This window comes from Petaurus breviceps, unplaced genomic scaffold, assembly GCF_028583685.1.
Source record: "Petaurus breviceps papuanus isolate PSGF00001 unplaced genomic scaffold, PetGlider_PUasm1.0 91133, whole genome shotgun sequence".
In the NCBI taxonomy this organism is placed as follows: domain Eukaryota; kingdom Metazoa; phylum Chordata; class Mammalia; order Diprotodontia; family Petauridae; genus Petaurus; species Petaurus breviceps.
The window spans coordinates 71,771,695-71,793,016 of NW_027187419.1; the positions used below are offsets into that span (position 1 = coordinate 71,771,695).

The 21,322-nt window shown below is 37.4% G+C and overlaps 1 protein-coding gene across 3 annotated transcripts in view; it reads right to left on the bottom strand.

Moving 5' to 3' along the window:
- The window catches only part of DCLK1 (doublecortin like kinase 1), a 435,938-nt gene that overhangs the window by 25,303 nt on the left and 389,313 nt on the right, over positions 1-21,322 (bottom strand). For 2 of the 3 annotated variants that reach the window (XM_069080368.1, XM_069080370.1), the window contains one exon: positions 11,080-11,193. In XM_069080368.1, the coding sequence (XP_068936469.1) occupies positions 11,080-11,193 (114 nt within the window). Of the gene's footprint in view, positions 1-5,221; positions 5,296-11,079; positions 11,194-21,322 lie in introns of all 3 variants that reach the window. The other variant, XM_069080369.1, reaches the window with a different exon arrangement.

Consider the following 21,322-nt stretch of genomic DNA (forward strand, 5'->3'; position numbering starts at 1 on the left):
TCAGTCTTTTACAATATATCTACTATGTTATTGTTTTGCATTAGCCACACATGTACAACCTATACTGAACTGCTTATCTTCCCAGTAAGGGTGGGTGATAAGGGAGGAAGGGAATGAATCTGGAATTCAAAGTTTTAAAATAAAATACTCAAATATATATATATGTATATATATACATACTATTATTAATACTATTTTGCATGTAATTGGGAAATAAGATATACAGACACTGGGGCATAGAGATCCACTGGAAAAGTCGAAAGGGGTATGGGAGAAAATATGGGAGAGAGCAGATTGGAGGAGGGGATATCCTGTGGGACTGCTATTTTGGGGCGGTGGGTAGGGGAAAAATGGGGAGAAAATTTGTAACTCAGAATCTGGCGGAAATGAATGATGTAAATCAGAAGTTAATAAAGCATTTGAAAAATAAAAAATCAAAGAAAAGGAAAAAAAATTAATAGAGTGTAAAGTGGAAACCAGAGTGGGGTTCCTTCCAGATAGGAACCATGTGGTTTACTATGAGAGAAGAAAAGGAAATGAATGAGGTAGAGGTAGAAGTAGTAGTTTTGGTCAGAGAACCAAATCCCAAAGCTCAGAATCCTGTTAGATTTTCCAGGGAGGCTTATGAGGGACGATAAGGTCTCAGGTATAAACATGCTGGTGTGGGGCTAAAGTGGGTTGGAGATAATGACTGTTTGAATCAAAAAGGGTGAGTGGTTATGAAAGTAAGCATAGTAAAAATGGTCATCAACATAAGTTTTACATTCTCTAGAATGATAGGGAATGAGACAGAGAGGGGATAGGGTAGAAAGAAAATATTATCCATGTGCTCATCATTGAAGAAGGGGATATATTAACCTAGAGGCTGGCAAATGAGAACAGTAAAGAAGGGGAGAGGGTGCATTAATTACATGAATTTTGAAGGAGAAAAGCCTATTTAGGGGAAAATGGTGTGAATATGCCTTTAGGGAATGAGAAGTATGTCAACCTTTCCTCCTGCCTGTAAGTCTTGTAAAATAGAACAAGGAGTATCCTGCCCTGGAGAGTTGCAAGGGATGTAGTACCCCCAGGGGAAATCTAGGTTTTGCTTAAAAGCAGGAGGCAAAAAGTTCTCTAATGAAATGACAGTATTCTAATTTCTATGGACATGTTCTCTGGCATTTGCTACTATCATTTCATAATGATAACATGATGAGCTTTTTCCTACAAGAACACTTATGATACAAGCTCTATTGTGCCATTAGACAAGCTATTTCTGTGGATGTTAAAAAAAGTAATCAGAAAAAAATCTTACGTTTTCCTTTTAAATCTGAGAGAAGAAAGCAAAGTTTGATCCACAGCTGAAAATTACTGAAGATTCTAGGCAATTTTTAATCAATAATAGTGATTAAGAATCTTAGAGAAAAACACAGTATTTTCATATACACAGTACTTACGCCCAAAGGATTAAGATCTGGATTCCCATGGCAACTGATTGGCCCTAGCAACACACAATTAAAAAAAAAAAAGACATCTTCAAATTACTGGGATCCCTATAAAGAAGGGCTCTTAGAAAATTGTAAGTAACCTATTTGATTTGTTAAAATGCAATGCAGATGTCTCACCATTCTAGCATTTCTTTTATTGAACATTCAAGACCCTGTAAGTTGCAATAAGTGGTGCTTCTGACCCCTTTAGGCATCTCAGTCCAATAACTTGCTCTTCAGTGTCAAGGCACAGCTGCAAAACTAAACATTTCTCCCTGTCTTGAGACTTTGTCTAGAGCCATAATTTGGCTTTGAAAGTTAATGCTTCCTTAGAAAGCAGCGGCCCCCACCAGCCTCTTCCGAATCTCCGTTTTCCAGGGAGCCAAGATTAAAGCCCCAAACTTCCTGTCACAGATTAAGTCCCAGGGGAGGGAGATTGGGAAGTGCCCGTGCTCATGCAGGGGCATCTGTCTTTCCAGCAGTGCCCTGACATTCAGCAGGGAGCTCCTTTCCTCAAGAGCTAAAGAAGTCCAAAGCAAATAGCTCATTGCAACTTTGTGAGTCAGGATTGGATGTCCAGTAGCTGGCAACGGAGCTGGCCATAGATCTGTTCTTTTGTAAAGCTGCAAAGTCATGCTGCTTTACAAGAACTACTCTTTAAAAGTTGCACGGGGTAAGATGCATTTTTTTTTCTTGACCCCATCCATATCTTTTAACAACAGAGCATGACAACATTTAATAGCCTCACAAAAAAGACACACTACTGCTCTAGCCCAGCCTCATCAATTTTATTTTACTATAATCCACTAATATAAGACACACATTTTGCTGGGGATCTATTTGGCAACTGAGCTCCCAGCAACGTTTTGATCTTATTTAGTGGTTCTGTCTGTGTCTTATTTTTGCATTTGCTTTATTTAATTGAGTTGCTGGGATTCTAGTATTTTTGCTGTTCTGCATGCTGAAGAAACCGTACATTATAATACCGCTCCATGACCAGGCTATACCACCTGCCACAGTGTCAGCTTTACTTGAGGGATATATAAATGCGTGTGACTACTTCTCTCTCTCTGGAGAGAAGAATATTTTCAGGAAGGGGAAAATGTAATAGAATAGAAATGTTTCCTCTTCTCATGGTTCCACAGCTATGGAACATGGTGGCAATTTCAACATCAAAAGTCCAGAGATGGGACAAGAAGCTCATCACATTCCAGGGGTGATGTCTAGCCTATGAGTGGGCGAAGAAAGGTCTCTGGGGTTAATTTGAGGAGTTATACTGCAGCTAAGGCTCACCCAGGTTCGAACACGAAACAATGCCAGATGCTCCATTAAGGAGTAGGATTAGATAGAAAAAGAGGGAAATGGTTCTCCCCTGCATCTACCAACAAGTAAATGAGGGGAGAATTCAAATTCTGGGCATACAGAGGAGATGATTGCACACCATGTGCAGTGATGTGAGCTGTTTATCAAAGAGTAGGAATGAACTCCCTGGTGTTTTGCTTATAGAAGTCTACAACAGCCACGAGCACTTGTAAACATAACAATCACCGAGTGAAAATGTTCTTACTGTAATGATTGTTTATGTTAGAAAGTTGGCTACCATGGTGGTTAGACAAATGCTCCCACTTCCATCGAGATAAAAGGCAAGCATTTGCAATCAGTTCCCATCCAGCGTTTGCTCTGTGGCTAAACAGCCTTATAAAACTTCCTAATTAAGCATATTTGCCTATGAGTTTTTAGCATCATTTTCCCAATTTAGCTTTACACACTGGGTGCACTGTTTAGAACAGCATTAACTATAAACATTGTTGTTACTGCCCCCAGCTGGAAAACCGAGCAGTTTATGTATGGTGGAAAAAAGAGATTATCACCCATCTGCTCTAGCCCATTATTCAAGGATGTGTCATTTTGTCAGCTGATGGAAATCATTACAAGCATTTTAGTCAAATGGCCTCTTCTATATTATACTATTTATTTATTTCCTGGGTGACTTCTTCCTGCCCTTTATCTCCCTCCTCCCAATCCCAAATTGAGGTGATGCTAAGGATCTGTTAGAAACAGCATGCCATACTTGGTTATTAATATTGACTTTCAGATGCTAGAAGCTTATACCCTCTCTGGAACTAGCAAGATTTCTATTTACACACTTGGTCATAAAAATATATACCAGCTCTGTCTCTCTCTCTCTCTCCCTCTAACAGTGGTTGTCTTTTAAATTAGCTTTTTTTTCCTCTTATGTGTTGTTAATGTATTTGAGGGAAAATGAGGTGCAGTTAAACACATATATGTTATCTTTCCAAGTACAAAGTTAAAAGGAATAGGGATGGAGCATAGTGAACTGACAAATGAATTCACCAGAAAACAAAAATGGTTTAAAGCAATGCTCTCCTCACATCCATTTAAGCTACTTCACTCCACTGACTAAAGACTGCGTTGACATATGGGCACATTAGCCCATGAGGGGCAAATAACCCTTCATTGTAAGACCAATGGAAAAAAGATTATTGTGTCTCTTTTGCTTTAAATTATGAAGTAGGCAGGACTGGGGTGTTTTTCTGATTGTCTGTCAAAAGAGCCTTTTATTGTTCTTCGAAGCACCCGTGTTAAACTGTCTATTTAATTTTGGAGGGAAAGTTGGTAGTAATCACTTGGAGGTAATCGTAGCAGGGCTGCTATTTTTAGGTGAGACTATTGTAGTCTAATTCGTGAAAAGAGGTCAGGCAGATTACGACAATCCTGCAAAGACTTGAAGATGCTAGTCATAAATACAAAACTGGTGGAATGTTTCATGCTGAACTTAGATATTATTATATAGATTTTTATGGATATCTTTCCACTTCCATTAAAAAGAGGTGCAGGGGAATGATATTCACTAGGGATCCTCATTTAGTTTCTCAAGCCATCAAAAGCCAAGCCTCCTCATGGACCACTTAGAGGAACATAAATAGCAAACAGCCCCTTGAAGGAAATGCCAGAGCTAGCTGCCTGGCATAGAAAATGATTCTAAGAATATCTGTCTCAGTAGAATTCTCAACCCAGTTTTTTTTTTTTTAAGTTAATACCTCCCAAAGTCCCCTTTGATTGAAAAGATCAAGTCACCTAAAATAATCAACCCCTGACAGTTACAAAATGTTCAAATAAAAATCATGCAATAGCTACTACACAGAGGGTTTTCAAAAGGAAAAAAGGTAACAAAAAAACGTGGAGGGTTTGAAAAACACAAGCTTACCAACACACACAATGCATCGTATAACTCATTGTACTTTAAGGAGCTTCTAAGTACTAAATGTGCAAATGCATTGTTCCGTCTACGGTAAAGATTGTGCTTGATGGCTTTAAAATGACAGTATATAATTCTACATTTTGTACAAGAAGAGAAGAAGATAGACTTAGGCACTCCTGTTCCTCCGCTTGTTAAATGACAGAAGAGCATCACAAACAGATGCTTTAACCAGCAACGGAGGGGAAAATGCTTTGGCGTTAACACTAAATATACTGTCCTTTTAACAGGAAGGAAAATTGATACTGAGCATGTGCAATGGAAAGAAAGCTGGCAATGTCAGTGTGAATAATGGGTGAAGAAAAGGAATGAGGGGGTGTGGCATCTCAATCAAGATTAAAATGAAACTGATAAAGCAGCATATGGACTGGATAACAAATCAAAAGCATGTTTATCCACTGAAGGAACTGGTTAATGGAGACTGCCAGCACGTTGCCATGGAAACACTGACTGTTGGAGCTGCACCATCTCATACCTTATCCAATACATTCCTGGTTGTTGGTAGTAGTCCAAAGACCCTGATCTCTTGATGGTAAACCCGTGGTCCAGCTGAGCAGAGAGAAATGGGGCAACTCAGTGGATCGACATTGTGCTAAAGAATCAAGACTCCAGACCAAGCCGTTCCTCATTTAGTGTACATATTTAGTATAGTTCATATCCGAAAGGTGGCTAACATGCTCAATCTATACATTTGAAATTCAAAAAAAAAAAAAGAAACTAACCTCTTCTATAGCTACTGATAAATTAGAAACCAATTACTATGAATTGAAATAGATCCTAAAACAGGTACTCATAGTGCATTCATTTGAATATCTAATAACATAACTCTCACTTAAAAATCAAAGGCTCTTCAGTATGGGCAGAGAATAGAAAATCATATTTTCCAATTAAATGAGGAACTTTAATAATGAAATCAGCTCTAACAGCGTACACACACACACACACACACACACACACACACACACACACACACACCCAGGCTTTAAATGGAACTATTTCATAATCATGGAATGTGAAATGATGAAAAGAATCAGGTTTTGGAGCCCCATCAATCATAGTAACTCTAATTTCTTTCTTTTCTCCTTTTTTTCATTATTAACCTTCAAAAGCAGGGCCACTTGGCCATGACTACCAGCTTCTCCTTTATACCTGAATCTGAATAACAGTTTCAAGTCCAAAGTTACAACACAAAACATTCACCACATTTTCCCTGTGACAGAAAGGGACAAAAGAAATGAAAGCATTTGTCCATTAAGTTATATCTACATATGCATATATTTAAAGCAGTCTGTTTGGGGGGCTTATCTTTTGTTAAGAGTCATTGATCCTCCAGTAAATAACAACAGACTAGCAACTGGGCTAGTAGTGAGTAAATGACAACCCACTTTAATGAAAAAGTATTTCATAACAAAAATATTCTGGCTCTGTTCTCTCCTCCCCACAGAGGAGGCAATAGCTTCCCTTTCTTTTCCTTAGAGAAAAGCTCCTGCATGCTTTATTTAAAATGTAGTATTGGTGCAATGCTTATGACAGTTTCCAACTAGAAATTCACAAAGATATTTTTTAAAATATGCTTAGATACCAGTGCTAGTAATACCATTGTGGACCTTCAGCATGCTGACTATAAATTACATTTTACCTAGTGTCCACGGTACAAGTGTAAGATTTAAGCTTAATTTTTTTTTTAAAGTACACTTTGTTTCATTTAGAAAATTTCAAAGGATACTTCCTGTTGGGAAAATGAGGGCGTGTATCAGACATTTCATAGCTTGTAGCGAGGGGGAGAGCTGGTTCTTTATTGCCATCTACTGGCCAACTGAGGCACAAATGTGAGCCCACAGAGGGGACCAAGGGATATTGCAGCCTTTCTCCCCTGTATTGGAGGCACCGTTTTCGCTGATTAGTAGAGGTTTGTTCAATTAGCCTGAACTATCCTATTTGCATAAGCAAAATTCAAAATTTTTCTTTTAGGTACTATGGAGATTAGAGGTTAAGATGATAAACAGCAGTAACAGAGGAAGGATAAATTGAAAGAGACAGCTTTGTCATAGGTCCTCCACCAAGCTCAGCAAATCTAATAAAGCCTGCGGCCTCTCCTCCCTTAGCCCAAGAAAAGTCCACTGTTAAAATGTCATCTCCAATTCTAGTCTGCGTCCCCAGATTGCATTTTAATAATCCTTTGTTTCCCCCTCCCTGGTCTTTTGTTTTGCTCTGCCACAGCTTAACTCCTTGGGAAGGCAGTGAGAGTCCCTTTTCCAGACAATGGCGTCTGGACCGGGAGGCAGAAAATGGCAGCCATGAGGAAGGGCAGCCAGCGGTTCCCCGGAGTCATTGGCTGACCTGAAGCTGTCAGGGCAGCTTCTCCTCTCAGAAATGTGCTACCTGGTTCCTATGGGCCTCAGTCTGGGCCACTGCTCCCCAAGCCAAAAGCATGAATTTCATACAATTGAAACTCACAGAATTAGTCTTTTCTTTGGTCTTAATAATGAAGGAAACAAACAAACAAACAAAAAAACCACCAACAAGAATTTAACACCACAAACAAGAAAGACTAACAGTGGGGAAACCTGAATACCTAATTAACTGTGCTCATGAAATGAATGACTTCCTTGAATACTAAAAGTATATTTATTGCAAAGGTAATCTGGGTCCCCCTTTTCTTGATGCCTTACAGAAGAAATATGGTCACAGAGTACAAAAATATTTCTATTGTTTTATAAACAGCTTTTTCAAATAGAGAAATGATAATTAAATTTCTTAATTTAGGGATGTGAGGCACCAGTCAAAATTAAAGGCACCAATTCATTTTTTGGGGGGCAGGGAATATTCTTTTCCACCCCTCCCATTCAATTCAGTGATTATTTACTGTGAACTATGTGCAAGGTGCTGGAAATGCAAAATAATGACATAGTCCTCAACCATGTGGCATTATTAGCAAAGGGCTTCACCATCCCTGGTTCTGTCCACATTACCTCAACTCTGTCTCTGTCTCCCTCTCTCTCTCTCTCTCTCTCAACCAATAATCACCTAAGAATGCTGTCTTTTCCTACTGAAACTTTAAAAAGTTAGAGTAATAATTTCTGAGAAATACGGGTTGAAGATACTTAGGACTAAGTTGTATAATCTGTAGAAAACCAATACAATGATACTGGAAATTTTATTAAAAATATGTTGGCAATCAATAAGTGTCAGGGAAAAGGCTATGCCAAACTAGACATTCCTTTTTGGAAAGGAAAGTTACTTGGTACATTTTGAATGAATATCTTTAAGCTGAAATCCATGGAAAAATTAATAAAAAGAAGTTAATATTGAGTGGAGGGAACTTCTCAGCATTTAGCTAGATTAATAATTAAATTGTGAGACCAGCATGGTACAATGGATATGGGGCTGGCCTTGGAGTAAGAGCTGGGTTCAAGTTCTGCCACGGACAATACTTTGTTGAGTCCCTTAGATTTTCAGTGTCCCAAGAAGCTGTCTAAAACTATAAGTTACAAATGAGCTGCATCTCCTGTTGGTGGAGGGCATGGGGAATCACACTAATGAAATAAAAAGTCCACACCTCCCCACATCCATTTCCAAGGGCAAACGAAACAAAATATATTATAAATTCATTATCAAATGGGATTTACTAAATAGCCACTACAAAAGACATATATTCTATCCTCCAATTATATTATGCTTCTTTCCAGGACTAAACACAGCACCTTGCACACAATGGTTGCTAAATAAATGAGAGGGGGATTGGATAAATTTTTGCCCCTTTTAAATTATGCTTTTAGTTGGACAATATTTCATCTTTAGGATACTTTTTCCTTATGCCAGTCTCTGAGGTGTAGGGTAACTTCTTTAAAAAAAAAAACAACGGGGAAAGCTGGTTTAAAGAATTCATTGGCTTGCCCAATGCTACCCCAGAAAAAAGTTTTTCCAATCTGAGTCATGTTGTCTACACCTACTCTGAAATATACATTATCATTTGTATATATGTATGGGAAGATAGAAGTATATATGATATACTCACTATTAGCACTCATTGTACAGACATGGCTAAATGACTTATAGAATTGCATATAAATAATGAGTTCTGTCAGGTATTCTGTTTTTCTTAAAAATAGCCATGGAGCTTTACACCAATACTCTATAATATACTTTTAAAAATATTAAATTGATTTTCTCCAAAGGACTTCTACTAATTTATAGATGCTAGTAGAAAATTATTTTGAAAGAAGTTTAAAGTTATAATAATAATAATGCATAATTTAAAACTGTTTTAACTTACTCATCATTGCTCAACCTATTTGCACTTTTCCTTTTGGAGCTGTTTATAATCTTGAGTATTTATTGATGAACTGATAAATTGGTATTTAACTATATTCACACTAGTCTTACAATATTTGGAAAAATTATATCAGCACACCCAGGATTCTTTTATAGTAAACCTGTGTTGTCTTTATACTCTGCTTATATGGAGGCTTAGCAAATCTCTCTGGGTAAGAGTCCAGAATTTCTCCAGATTCAACCAAAAATGGAAGTTCCCATCCCACCCTTATTAGTTCTTTGTCTGTCCATGGAAAAGATATACTGGTATCTTTAGACATTACAAAACTGCCATTACTACTGTGAACAACTGAGGAAGGTTTAACCAAGAAACTGAACAAAACAGAAAAGAAACCAAAAGAAAATAACAGGCAACAAAAAGCATCATTTCTAGAAGCTGAAATTCCTTTGAAAGAGCAGTGGAATAGTATTCATCGTGGAAAAATGAGCTGATGGCCCATATCAAAAGAAAAATTTTGGAATCAATCAGTTTGGAATAAATAGGCTTGCATTTCAAATGAACAATGGTTATGCAAAATGTATGGATATTGTTTTACAATTATTTTAAAAATATATTGACAATACTAAGTAAAGACAGAAAGCTGAGGAGCACGGAAAACAAGAGGGATAATTTGCTTCTGCAGTAAGGCAATTTTTTTTTTTATGAAAAGCTAAAATGAAAAGGTAAAGAAGCACGGCTTGAAATTTGAAATCCTTGTAACACTTGAGGAGTATGCATTTCTTCAGTACAACCAGTTAGCCCTTATGAGCCAGATTTAGTCCTTGAGTTAAGTTTACTTCATGCTGATTTAACCCACCATGGAAGGGGTTGAGCTGAGAAACATGAAAGTGGGAACAGGATGAGAAAGTGTACATATGTGCCATCTGCAACTGATGGAAGCTTGGAACCAACACTGAGTAGCAATCAGCTGTGGGAAGACTCATGTTTAGTGTGGTATTTCGTTTTCTTTAACTTTATCTCATGCTCAACCACTGTACTGAAGATGAAGGAGAATTTTTAAAAGTTAAAAACACCCAGAGATATATTTAAGATTACTCAGGCTTGCTCTTATGAAAATGGGCACTGCTCAGAAGCACGCATACTCTCAAACTTAATATATCATGCTATCAGCTTCTTTTCTATCTATCATCCCAGAAAAGGAAAAACACATCAGTGTTTATTTTCATACTGAATGTGCCATTGAAATTTAGAAAGTTTTTTTTTTAAATAGGAAATGTTAGAAATTCCAATAATTTGGGTCTTGACTATATTTATAGTAGAATGTGACACAAGCAAGTATGAAGTTTCCTCATTTCTCTGTCCAATTTAATCTTTGCCTAGAGCTGCTATCAAATTGCGTGTCATGTATATCTAAAAGTATGCAAAAGGAAAAAAAAATTCTTGCATGGCAGCATTCAAAAATGGTAAACGCTAAAAGAGTTTGAACCATAAGAATGACAATTCATAAGCAGCAATAAGCCATTGGGACTCCTTTTGGTGTTCACAGCATTTGAATTTTTTTCATCAAAAATTTGACTGCACAAACATTCTACTGGATTTCAGTCTACATTTATGCCTGGTACAACTAACTCTAGTGAGTTTTTTCACTTTTTTCTAGTTTTCTAGTTTCTCCCTGCAATGTCCTCTCACTCAGTTTCCTCCTCACCCCCTTGGATCTTGGGAGAAGGACATCATGAACTAATTTCCGGCCAAAAAGCTTATCTTGGTGGAAAGTCCAGTGTGGAGGATAATTTTTTTGCTAAAAAATGAATTTTAAAATGGCTGTATACTACAGGACACCCTGGAGGTGTTGGATAATGATGTGCCTCACAGGGAAAAATCATCTGCAAAAGTATCCAATACATCTCAGAAACCAGAATCTCCTCTGTTGCATTAAGTGCTAGAGCTGTCTAAAGAAATGACCCAATCTGATGTCTACTGGCGGAGTAGTCTCCATAGGAGAGCCTGTCTCTCAGGCTCCTTTTAAAATGTTAAAGTTGTGTATTTCAGATGCTTACTGCTATGACAGAAACCCCGGCTGCTGTGCTGTTGGGCTTGGGGCCTGTGTTGAAATGCTTCTTTATCTTTCCAGCTACTGACAGCTGATGTTCATTCTCAGGGAGGCCATCATCCTGAAAGGAAATAAAAAGGGAGAGAGAAGGAAAAATTCTCAGAAAAATGCAAAATGAGATTAGAAAAAAAAAAGATTTTCTTCTACAGAAGCAAACAGTGATCTTTGAAATATAAAGCACAAGATGTTAGGAAAAGTCAACCCTGGTGTTGTCTTCACATAAAAAAAAAAAAAACCCAACAAAACCCAAAACAACACTCTTAGAAATATCTCTGTGGCCCCACTGGTTTCCACAACTGCTACAACATTAATCTGGCTTTACTGTCTTTATGATTTCATTTTCAGATATAATTCTCAAAATGATTTTAAAACTACTTCTTGCTCTTTTTTTTTGTAGTATTACACAGTTTCTAATAACAAACGTATATGGCTCCAAGTGCATGTGTATGAAATACAAAATTGATCTCAAAACCCAGAAATCAATGAAAACCGTCATTTCTCTAATGTAAGAGCCTCTCCAAGTAACCTTCTCAGCACATCATTCTGGCTCCCATCTATTGGGAATGACTGGTATGCTCCAGTGCCCTGCCGCTGAACAGATTCAGGCTTTGTTTATACAACAGATCAGTCTAACTCTGGTTTAGATGAGTAGATTTCCGAGTTGCTTCTATGGGTGATTTCTTCCCTTTGCATCACTAAATTTTAAAAAACAGACTCATACATCTTTGGAAAGGACCTCGGAGGTCGTTAGTTCAACTCTCTCATTTTATAGATGTTGAAACTGAGGCTCAAACTAAGTGGCCTTCCCAGAATGACAAAGCTAGTGAGTGTGTGGGCTGGGATTTTGAACTCATTTTCCTCACCCCAAATTCAGTTCTCTCTCCATTGTACCATGTTAATTCTCATTTATGTCTTTTAAGAACAAAAGGTGTCTAGCCTCAATTTAAGACCTTGTGAAAAAGATATTCCATAATCAACTTCAGTGATCTAATTTCTCTGACAAAATCTTATAGTCAGAAAACTCTTTTGATTTTAAATCCTTCTTGCTGATTTCACAGCCTATCTCCTATTATTATGATACATTATATAAGGGACCCCATTTGAATTCATTGTTTGCACACTATGGGGGAATTCGGAGAATGCAGGAGGGATTAATGATATTTTAACAGAGGCTATTCAACTAGGAACGAATCCATGGGAATAAACTACTGAGTGCCTCTGATATGCTAATAAATGTATATGATGGAGTCTTGGCTCCAGCACTGATTAGTTGTGACCATACTCTAAATAATAACAGCCTGAATTTATGTCACCCTTTAAATACACATCATCTCATTTAATTGTCAAAGCAACCTTTATTATCCCTATTTTACAGATAAGGAAACTGAGGCTGAGAGGCTCAGTGACTTGCCCAGGGTGACAGAGCTAGTCATTTAGCTTCTCTGAGTCTCAGTTTCCCCATCTGTAAGATGGAGATAGAAACATTTTCAACACTTACTTCAAAGGTAGATATTTATCCCTGATGAAAAGGATGAATTTTGATTTCATAAATGCATTCATAATTTGAATCTTAGTTAACTTCTCCATTTGCCAGTAGGCTTATCTGGGCAAAATTATGAGTTATAGTTATTTCCTCACATAGAATTGTTAGTAATCTCCTGCAGACATGTTATTTATCTGGAAAATATGGTTCCTTCTAATAAGGTGTATAATAAGGAATCAGTGCTTTATATAAGCAAGTATCAACCATCCTTGGCTGAAGGTTCCCAAACAGGGAAATCTGTGGCAGTCATGAAGAGGGATAAAACCAATATGGTTGCATCCAATTTTATCAGTATCATTCAATGAGATCACTTTTGGTTCCTCCATATTTGCCCCAACATCCAATTGATTACTATGAGTGACGATTCTTTTTTTTTTTTTTCTGTCTTGCTCTCACTTTCAGATATGACCCTTCTTTTCCCTTTCCACAGCTAGTGCCATAGAGTTCAGGCCCTCATCACATTGTGGTAAGACTACTGGAACAGCCTTATCATTGACTTTGTTGCCTCCAGATTCTCCCTCCTCCAAACCATCCTACACACAGCTGCTAGAATAATCTTCCTCACATACTACTTTTATCGTGTCACTCTTCTATTGGAAAGCCCACAATGCTGGTCACCATTGGGTCAAATCCCATGTCTGCCAAACTCATCTTCAATGTCCTTCACCAACTCGTTTCCCTTCTTCACTGCCCTCATTTCCTGTTATTCTTTAATGCAAATTCCTCCATTTCTGTCACCAAAAAAAAAGAAATGGTTACTGTTCCTTATGCAAAATTTGTTTATTCCTACTTCTAAGTGAAGAGAAAGGTCAATAGTAACAGCTTACATTAATTAAAATCATGATAGCTCATTAATGCACAGCACTTTTTTGGGGAGGGGATAGGGAACCTCGGTAATTTCACTGGTGTAAGAAACTCCCAGTGTGAAAACTTCCTCCACAGATTGAGATCAGCAATTTGTCTATAACATCTTAAAGAGGTTCCTGAAGCTCTGTATTATATGAATGTGGCAATGTGGTATATATAGTGAGATCACAGAATCTCAATTTAGATGGGATATCAGAGACAACCAGGATGATGAACAATTTCAGAGCTAATTAAGACTTCAAAGAATTTCAGAATCCAGTGGGACTTCAGAGACCATCTAGTGCAACATACACCTGAATAAAAATTTCTTCTACAATATACCCATCAAGTGAACATCTAGACTTTACCTGGATGTATCAATTGAGGGGAAAACCCACTAGCTCCCAGAGCAGACCACTCTAGTTTTAGATCTCTCCAATTTTTAGGAAATGCTGCCTCTCATCAAACTCATATCTGCCTTTCTACATCTTCCTCCTATTCCATAGAAAAATTAATAGAAAAAGCATTTATGAAGTACTGACTGCGTGGAATTTACATGTTTTTACCTTTACGATGTTTCAGGCCCCTCTTCAGGCCTTATTTTTTCACCTCTAGGTTTAGACCAGTCCTAATTTTTAATGACCTTTGCAAGTCTTCTAGGTGCACCCCATTAGCTCTGGTCTTTTGGGGAAGGTGCCAGGACTCACTTGTGGGATGCAAATTATCTTTCTTTCAGACCTAAACGAAGTCCTAAACTTTGCTCAGGCAACAGTATGCCTTTAATCAGAGCTGCTTTTTCCATTTATACATTTTATCTGGAAGTTTTGAGCAGAATATAGTTTAAAAGTAACAAACAAGGGGCGGCTAGGTGGCGCAGTGAGTAAAGCGCCGGCCCCGGAGTCAGGAGGACCCGAGTTCAGTTCCAGCCTCAGACACTTGACACCTACCCACACACAAAAATAACTAGCTGTGTAACCTTGGGCAAGTTACTTAAATCCAATTATCCTCTAAAAGGCAAAAAACCAAACCAAAACCCAAAACAAACAAGCAAACAAAAGTAATAAACAAGTAGTTTGGAGGGGCATAGTTTGTATTTGTTCCTCACTGATTGATAACATCTAGTAGGCTTGGCTAAATTACTATTTGTATGAGTTACTTAGCCTCCCCAGGCCTCAAGTTTCTTCATCTGTGAAATGAGGGGGCTGACCTACATAATCTCAAAGGTCTCTTCCAGTTGTAGATCAATGATTTTATGACTATTTGGTATGGATAAAATAAACAATTTAAATCATACCTTGTTAGATAAATGGGGACCATTAGTACTTTTTTTTTTTTTAGCATTATCATCATCACAGTGTGGCCAATGTGCCAAAAATGTGTTCTGTATTTTCAGGATGGATATGACAAAGCTGGCAGCATTTTGCAAATAGTTTCAGTATTACTAACACATTCTGGCCTCCTGAAATCTGACATAGGTTGGTTGTGGTTTGAGGTTAGTGGTTTGTGATTAAAAAATTCCCATCTATGATTTGGCAGAATATTGCAGCTGACAAGAAAAAAAAAATCAGGGTGTAAAATAGAAAATGAGCCACAGCAGCTGCTTCTTGGACAGCCAACATTCCATTGTCTCCCCGTTTTCAACTGAGGTGGAATGAGGTGGGAGAATTATTCTCTAGTAAGCATTTCTTTCTCTCCTTTGCCACCGAGAAAAAAACATTTTGAGGGCTGGTCCCCAACTTCATTTTTACCTTCTTTCCACAGATGTCATTTTCAACCTATTCATTTATTGCCAGGACTATAGGATTAATAGTATCTGTAAGTCTGAACTATTTTCTGGGGGAGTGTCTCAGGTTAAATGAATCCCAGGTTAAAGAAAAGAGCCATGAAACAAGGGGCTTGGTTTCCCGTTTGCTTGTTCTGCTGCTCTGTGACTTCTCTTAACGATCCCTTGTTGTACATTCTCCCCATGCCTTTACCTCTTCCCAGCCTAGACCCTTATTTCTGGTAGAGAAAGGTCAATGTCAAATTCAGATTGTACTTGAAGAGAAAATTTTTTAAGTAAACCAATATTTGCCTTAGAATCTGGGGAAGATTGATATCTCTCATCAAAATGTTAGCTCTATGAAGCCCAATGTGTCTTTGTGAATGCAGAGGGAGGGTATTACTCTTTTAGACCACCACTGGCCTTCATTTCATTTCAACAGCACCATTGACCAACTGCTTTAGTTTCTGACTGGTTTGCTAGATTCAGAGGATTATACTCATTACAGAGAGTTTGAATAAAATCTATGTAGGACATGGACAGCGAAGTCTTTTTTTGGTTAATTAAAAAATTCATATGGTTACACTGTACTCCTTAGATGGGGCATCTATTGATTCTTTTCTTGTCTGTTTCCCTTATTTGTTTATTGTCATTGTTCAAGATAATCTTTAAAAAATATATTTTTTTCGGAGGGAGGCAGGTAGGGAAATTGGGGTTAAGTGACTTGCCCAAGGTCACACAGCTAGTTTTTTGTGTTAAGGGTCTAAGGCTGGATTTGAACTCAGGTCCTCCTGACTCCAGGGCCAGTGCTCTATTCACTGAGCCACCTAGCTGCCCCTGTTAAAAGATAATCTAAAGAGAAATTTAGAGGGTGTATATAAGAGATGCTTATAGTGAATTATGGAATAGAGAAGTGGCAGAGCAAGGGCCAGAGAAAGTAGTCGCCCACATTTCTGAGTTTGGAAAAGCTTGTCAAAATCTCTTTGACCACTTGTTAGGACGTTGCAGAGAGATAATATGGCATAATGGGTAAAATGCTGCATTTGGTCTCAGGAAAGTGTGCATGTGTGTGTTTGTGTGCACTTGTATATGTTAGGGAAAAACTTACCTCCTTAATTATGGTTTGTTTAAGCTGTTCTTAAAATTGTTTTGGATTCTACTAATTCATAGTAACTGATAGTGAAGGCTAACGTCCTGAGAAGGTGCAGAGCGGTCGAACAATCCATACCGATTTAATGAAAAGTTTACAGTAGGTCAATAATGCACTCATGCATCTGTGTACACTGAGCTGTTGACTAACAGATCTAATTGGTGAATCCCTTCTAAGACAGAAAAGCACATGTGTAAAGAGTCAATAATAGGGCACGAATACATAGAAGGTAAAGTGCACAAAAACTGTAAGCCTGCAGAAATGGTGCTAAATACAGGTAAGTTTCAGGTGACTAAACTTTGATTATTCTTCAGCTATGCACTTCTTACGGGAGATTTTCTTTTCAATTACAAATGTGCCAGGTGAACAAGTCATCGTAAAAATAATGGGAGAAAAATGGGAGAAAATGAGAATGAATGAACTGGCCCCTGAAAAGTGTTCTGTCTTGTTTCCTTAGGGTTCAAATTATTATTATGATTCCTTTCTTACACAACTTCCTCTCTTGTGGTCACAAATTGAATGTTGTAATGAGCTTCTCTTTTGGTTTCTAATTTATTACTCCTAATTGATTGGTTGCTCATTTATTTCTCTCAGAGACCTCAGTAAATGTAAAATTATGGCTATGAAAATCTAAATTAGAGCTTGCTTTATTTTCTTGTGAGGGGAAAAATATGCCAATTTGAGTAATACAGAAATGTAATTACTATTATAAGTATCTTTGCAAATCAGAATTTCTTGAAATTTGCTGAAAGACACACAAAACGATCTGTTTTCAGAGTTTAAGGAGAAGTTTGTCTTGAAGTTCAGATTATATGCAGGAAATCTTTATTAGTTAAATATGGGCTAGAAAATTGTCCATACCTTGTCCTGGATTCTAGGATGTATTTTTTGGGAGTCTGAGAGTTTGAAATTGAAATGCATGGAGTATCAAATAAAAGCAAAATTAGGAGTTCTAGAAGATGTGATACAGCTTCCTTACTGGGTCAAGAGGTTCTGTGAAGGAGAGAAACTGAAATAGACTAAACCAGGGCAGCACCAAGAAGCCAGAAACTCCAGTTCTGAAAGAGCAGGCTGTCCATTCATGTCAATGCTAACAGTTTAAGTCTGCATAATTTTGTTTCTTAAATTAAAAACATCTGGGAAATGGTTGACATGAGGTCGTTTTAGTGGTTTGGGAATGGACTTAACAGGTTATGCTGTTTCCAGCAACATTCCAACTATATTTATCATAAAAACTGAAACTGAAAATGTATCAGGGTAGGGCCTATTGATACTCCTGATAAATTCCAAAGACATCAGTTATTCACCAAGTAATCTGTTGGTAAATAACCAGTATGAAAGTTTTTACTTAGAGCTATAAAATGGCTATTTGTTTACTATAATTCTCTTGGCTCATTCCCCCTTATGGTCCTGAAAAGAGTCACTATTATAACTTAAATCTCTCTGACCTGTTCTATGGGGGCTGCACTATTTTCCTGGGTTCTCATGGAGGTGCTCATTATTTTTGGTATGACAAATGTTCTTAATTGCCATTGGAGCCAATTGCTAACATTCTTTTCCAGAAGTATACACGAGGTGTAATTGCCTTCTCTAGAAAGGATTGTAGCTGGAATTCACTTCCCCCAAATTTCCAACATCCCAAGAAGAAACATCACATAAACTTGGCATGCCATTTTTCAAGAGGTTGCCAACCCTTGCATTAAAACATTGTTCCCAGACTTAATCCTATAGCCACCTACTTTTTCTTTTCTGTAATGTAAAACTGGAAATTGTCATTTGACCACAGGCAACAATTTAAGTCAAGTAAGTAGATAACTTTGTTTCTCTACATTTTACAACTAGGGTTTATTGTGTGTGTGTATTTTATATATGTGTATGTATGTATGTATGTATATGTGCATGTATATATACTATATATATACATGCACATATACATATTTAGTTGAATAGATTGCCAAAAGGTATAGCTTTTATAAATTTTGTGTACCACAATTTGTTTATTTTTCATTATGGCCTTATGCTCTGTTTAAAGCTAGTGCAGACAAAAAGCATTGGCATAAATCTCACCAATATGTTTCTGAAAAAATACAAGATTAGTCTAAGAAATTCTCTTATGGGTTAAAAAAAGTATGTGTGTATGGGGGATAGGAGGGAGGGGCTGGTATCAAGATTGGACTATTCCAGAATTAGATTTTCCTAGTGATATAATTGGTATTTTTGGTAGAAGGAAACTGGGGTAGTGGTGACCTGGAAACTGTTTACTGGTATATTACTCATGGAAATATACTTGATTTTTGTGGTAATTCAACCCTAATTGGGTTCAAAGATAGTTGCAAAAACCACTACCTGATATTCTCCACCGAGGAACTTTTTTTTTTTGTCTGAGATCCTAGCTTTAATTGAATGGGGTAGAGTGGAATATTTTTAGCAATTACTCAAGGGAATTTAGAAAAAATATATCAACATGGTTGCTATTTTATGTCAGATTCTTCCATGGAGGCACATGGGAATCCTGCAACTGTCAGACACATTTACATAGAAGTGAATGTGGAAGGAGGATGAGAGGGCCTTGGTGTAATATTTCTCTCTAGTTATTTCATTTCTTCTCAAGGGCTAAGTATGTGTTGTTCTAACTTCTAGGATGGAATTTCATCCAGAGTTGTTTTGAAACATCAAAAGATGGTCATGTGAATGACTATTCATCTCTTTATCTACTTATTGATATAAAACACAAAATCTTGTCTAGTGAAGTACATTGAGGAAGCAATTGAACACAGTTTCCACCACAAAACCTGAATAGGTTTGTACTTAAAATGCCTGCATTGGGAAGCATATTTAAGAGTTTCATGTCTGGAATAATTATATAGAGCAAACATGCCTCTTGAAGAGGTGGGGAATGTAATGGAAAGGACACTGGACTTAGAATCGGAAAATCTGGTCAAACCTTGGTTCTATCACCTAGTACCTAGGAGATGTTCAGCAAACCATTTAATCTCTCAAAACCTTAGTGTCTATTCATCTGCAAAATGAGAATAATGATGCCTTAAGCAAAATTAGTAGTTTAAATTCCAACAGGACTTCACAGTTTACATCTGAACCTTATACTTGCCCTAGGATGCAGGTATAATAAATAAATTGAGGTTCATCTATGTGAATTGTATTGCCTGAGGTTATACAGCTAATAAGTAGCAGAGCTGGGATTCAAACTCAATTTTTCTGACTTAAACCTAGTGCTTTTATCATGTTGCTATATTATAAACTTGTACTTTATAAACTTTAGCTATGATGATGGCGTGAAAGAAGGGCACAGCCTGGGTGCACAATACAAAATGTATGCCATCACTAATTCCCTGTAACACCAAGTTATGTGATGAATTTATTGGCTGATTGAAAGGACCTCACTCATCAATAGCATTAGTTATCATTCAGAGATTTTAATTTCAGCAACAGAATCAACAGTCTGGTGAAAGTCTTGGGAGTCATGTCACAGAACTGTGCTCTATCTGTCTTAGTGTTTCAAGTTTGAAGTTTTTTTTTTTTACAGGATCCCCTTGTGAGACTGAATCACCATGCCACAGAAATGAAAATAACAACTTTAAATATGACTGCTTTCTGTAACATACAAGGCAGAGAGCTCCTGCCGACAGAATTAGCAGAATAAGAAAAGACATGCTTCACAGAAACTATAGATTTAATTCAACAAGTCGTGGTGGGGTAGAGTTGAAATTGCAGTGCACTCAAAGCTAGAAAAGCATCGGGTCTATACCCTGTCAATGACACTAGCTATATGGCTAGGATGGGATGGTCCAGGCAGCTAACCTGTCTCTCAGTTTCTTCATTTGTAAAATGGGGATAATAATTCCTGGGGGACATATCTTATTGGACTGCTGAGCTATCCAAATATGAGAAACTATGTAATGCCTTTAACCTTAAAGTTCTATACTACATATAAAGTTCTACATATCAGCTACTGTGATTAGCACACAAGCTAACAATTATTAAACATCTGTCGTATGCATTGTTAGGCAAAGGGCAAAGATAATTTTATAAGTCACTCTGCTCTCAGAAACGTGTAGGCAATTGAACTGGGTGGATCTTCGATGAAAAAAAAAGAGTGTTTTGACTAGTAAAGATGAGGAGGCTTTAGGTCTGGTTCATACTAAAGGATGGAGTGAGGTTAGGGTGGATAAAATTGGGGAGGAGTCAGTAGATCAATTTGATTTAACATATGAAAAGGTATAAAATGAAATAAAGTAGGTTGGAGTCAAATTGTTAAGGAGTTTGTATTTCTTCCTAGAGGCAATAGGGAAGACTGGAAGTTTTTAAGGATGGGAGTAATATGTTAAGATCTGTAAATTAGGAAAATATTTTGGCAGCTATGTAAAAGGTATGTGACAGAAGGGAGAGAACAGAGTGAGGAGGATCAATAAGGAAGTTATTATAATAGCTGAGGCAAGAGATGATGTGCTCCTGAACTAGGCTGATGTGAGTTTGTATAGTTATGTGGAGACAGATACGAGAGTTATCATTGAGGTAAAGGCAACAGGGCTTAGCAAATGATTAGATCTAGGATGTGAACCAAACCGAAGATGACTCAGGTTTTGAACTGGGTGACTAGGAAGGTGGTGGTGAGATTAAAAGAAAAATGGAAGTTGGAGGGAAGGATGGGTCCAGGTGAGAGAGAGACAAGTTCTGTTTTAGGTATACTGAATTTCAGGTCCTAGGAAGAAATCTAGGAAGGACTGTCCAGCAGGTCATCATAGTGCAGGTCAAGGGAGGGATTTGGGTTTGATATGTAGAGTTTGGAGTCATTTGCATGGTGGGGATAACTGAAGTCATAAGCCTAAATAAGATCATCACATGGAGGAATTTAAAGAAATTAAAAGAGT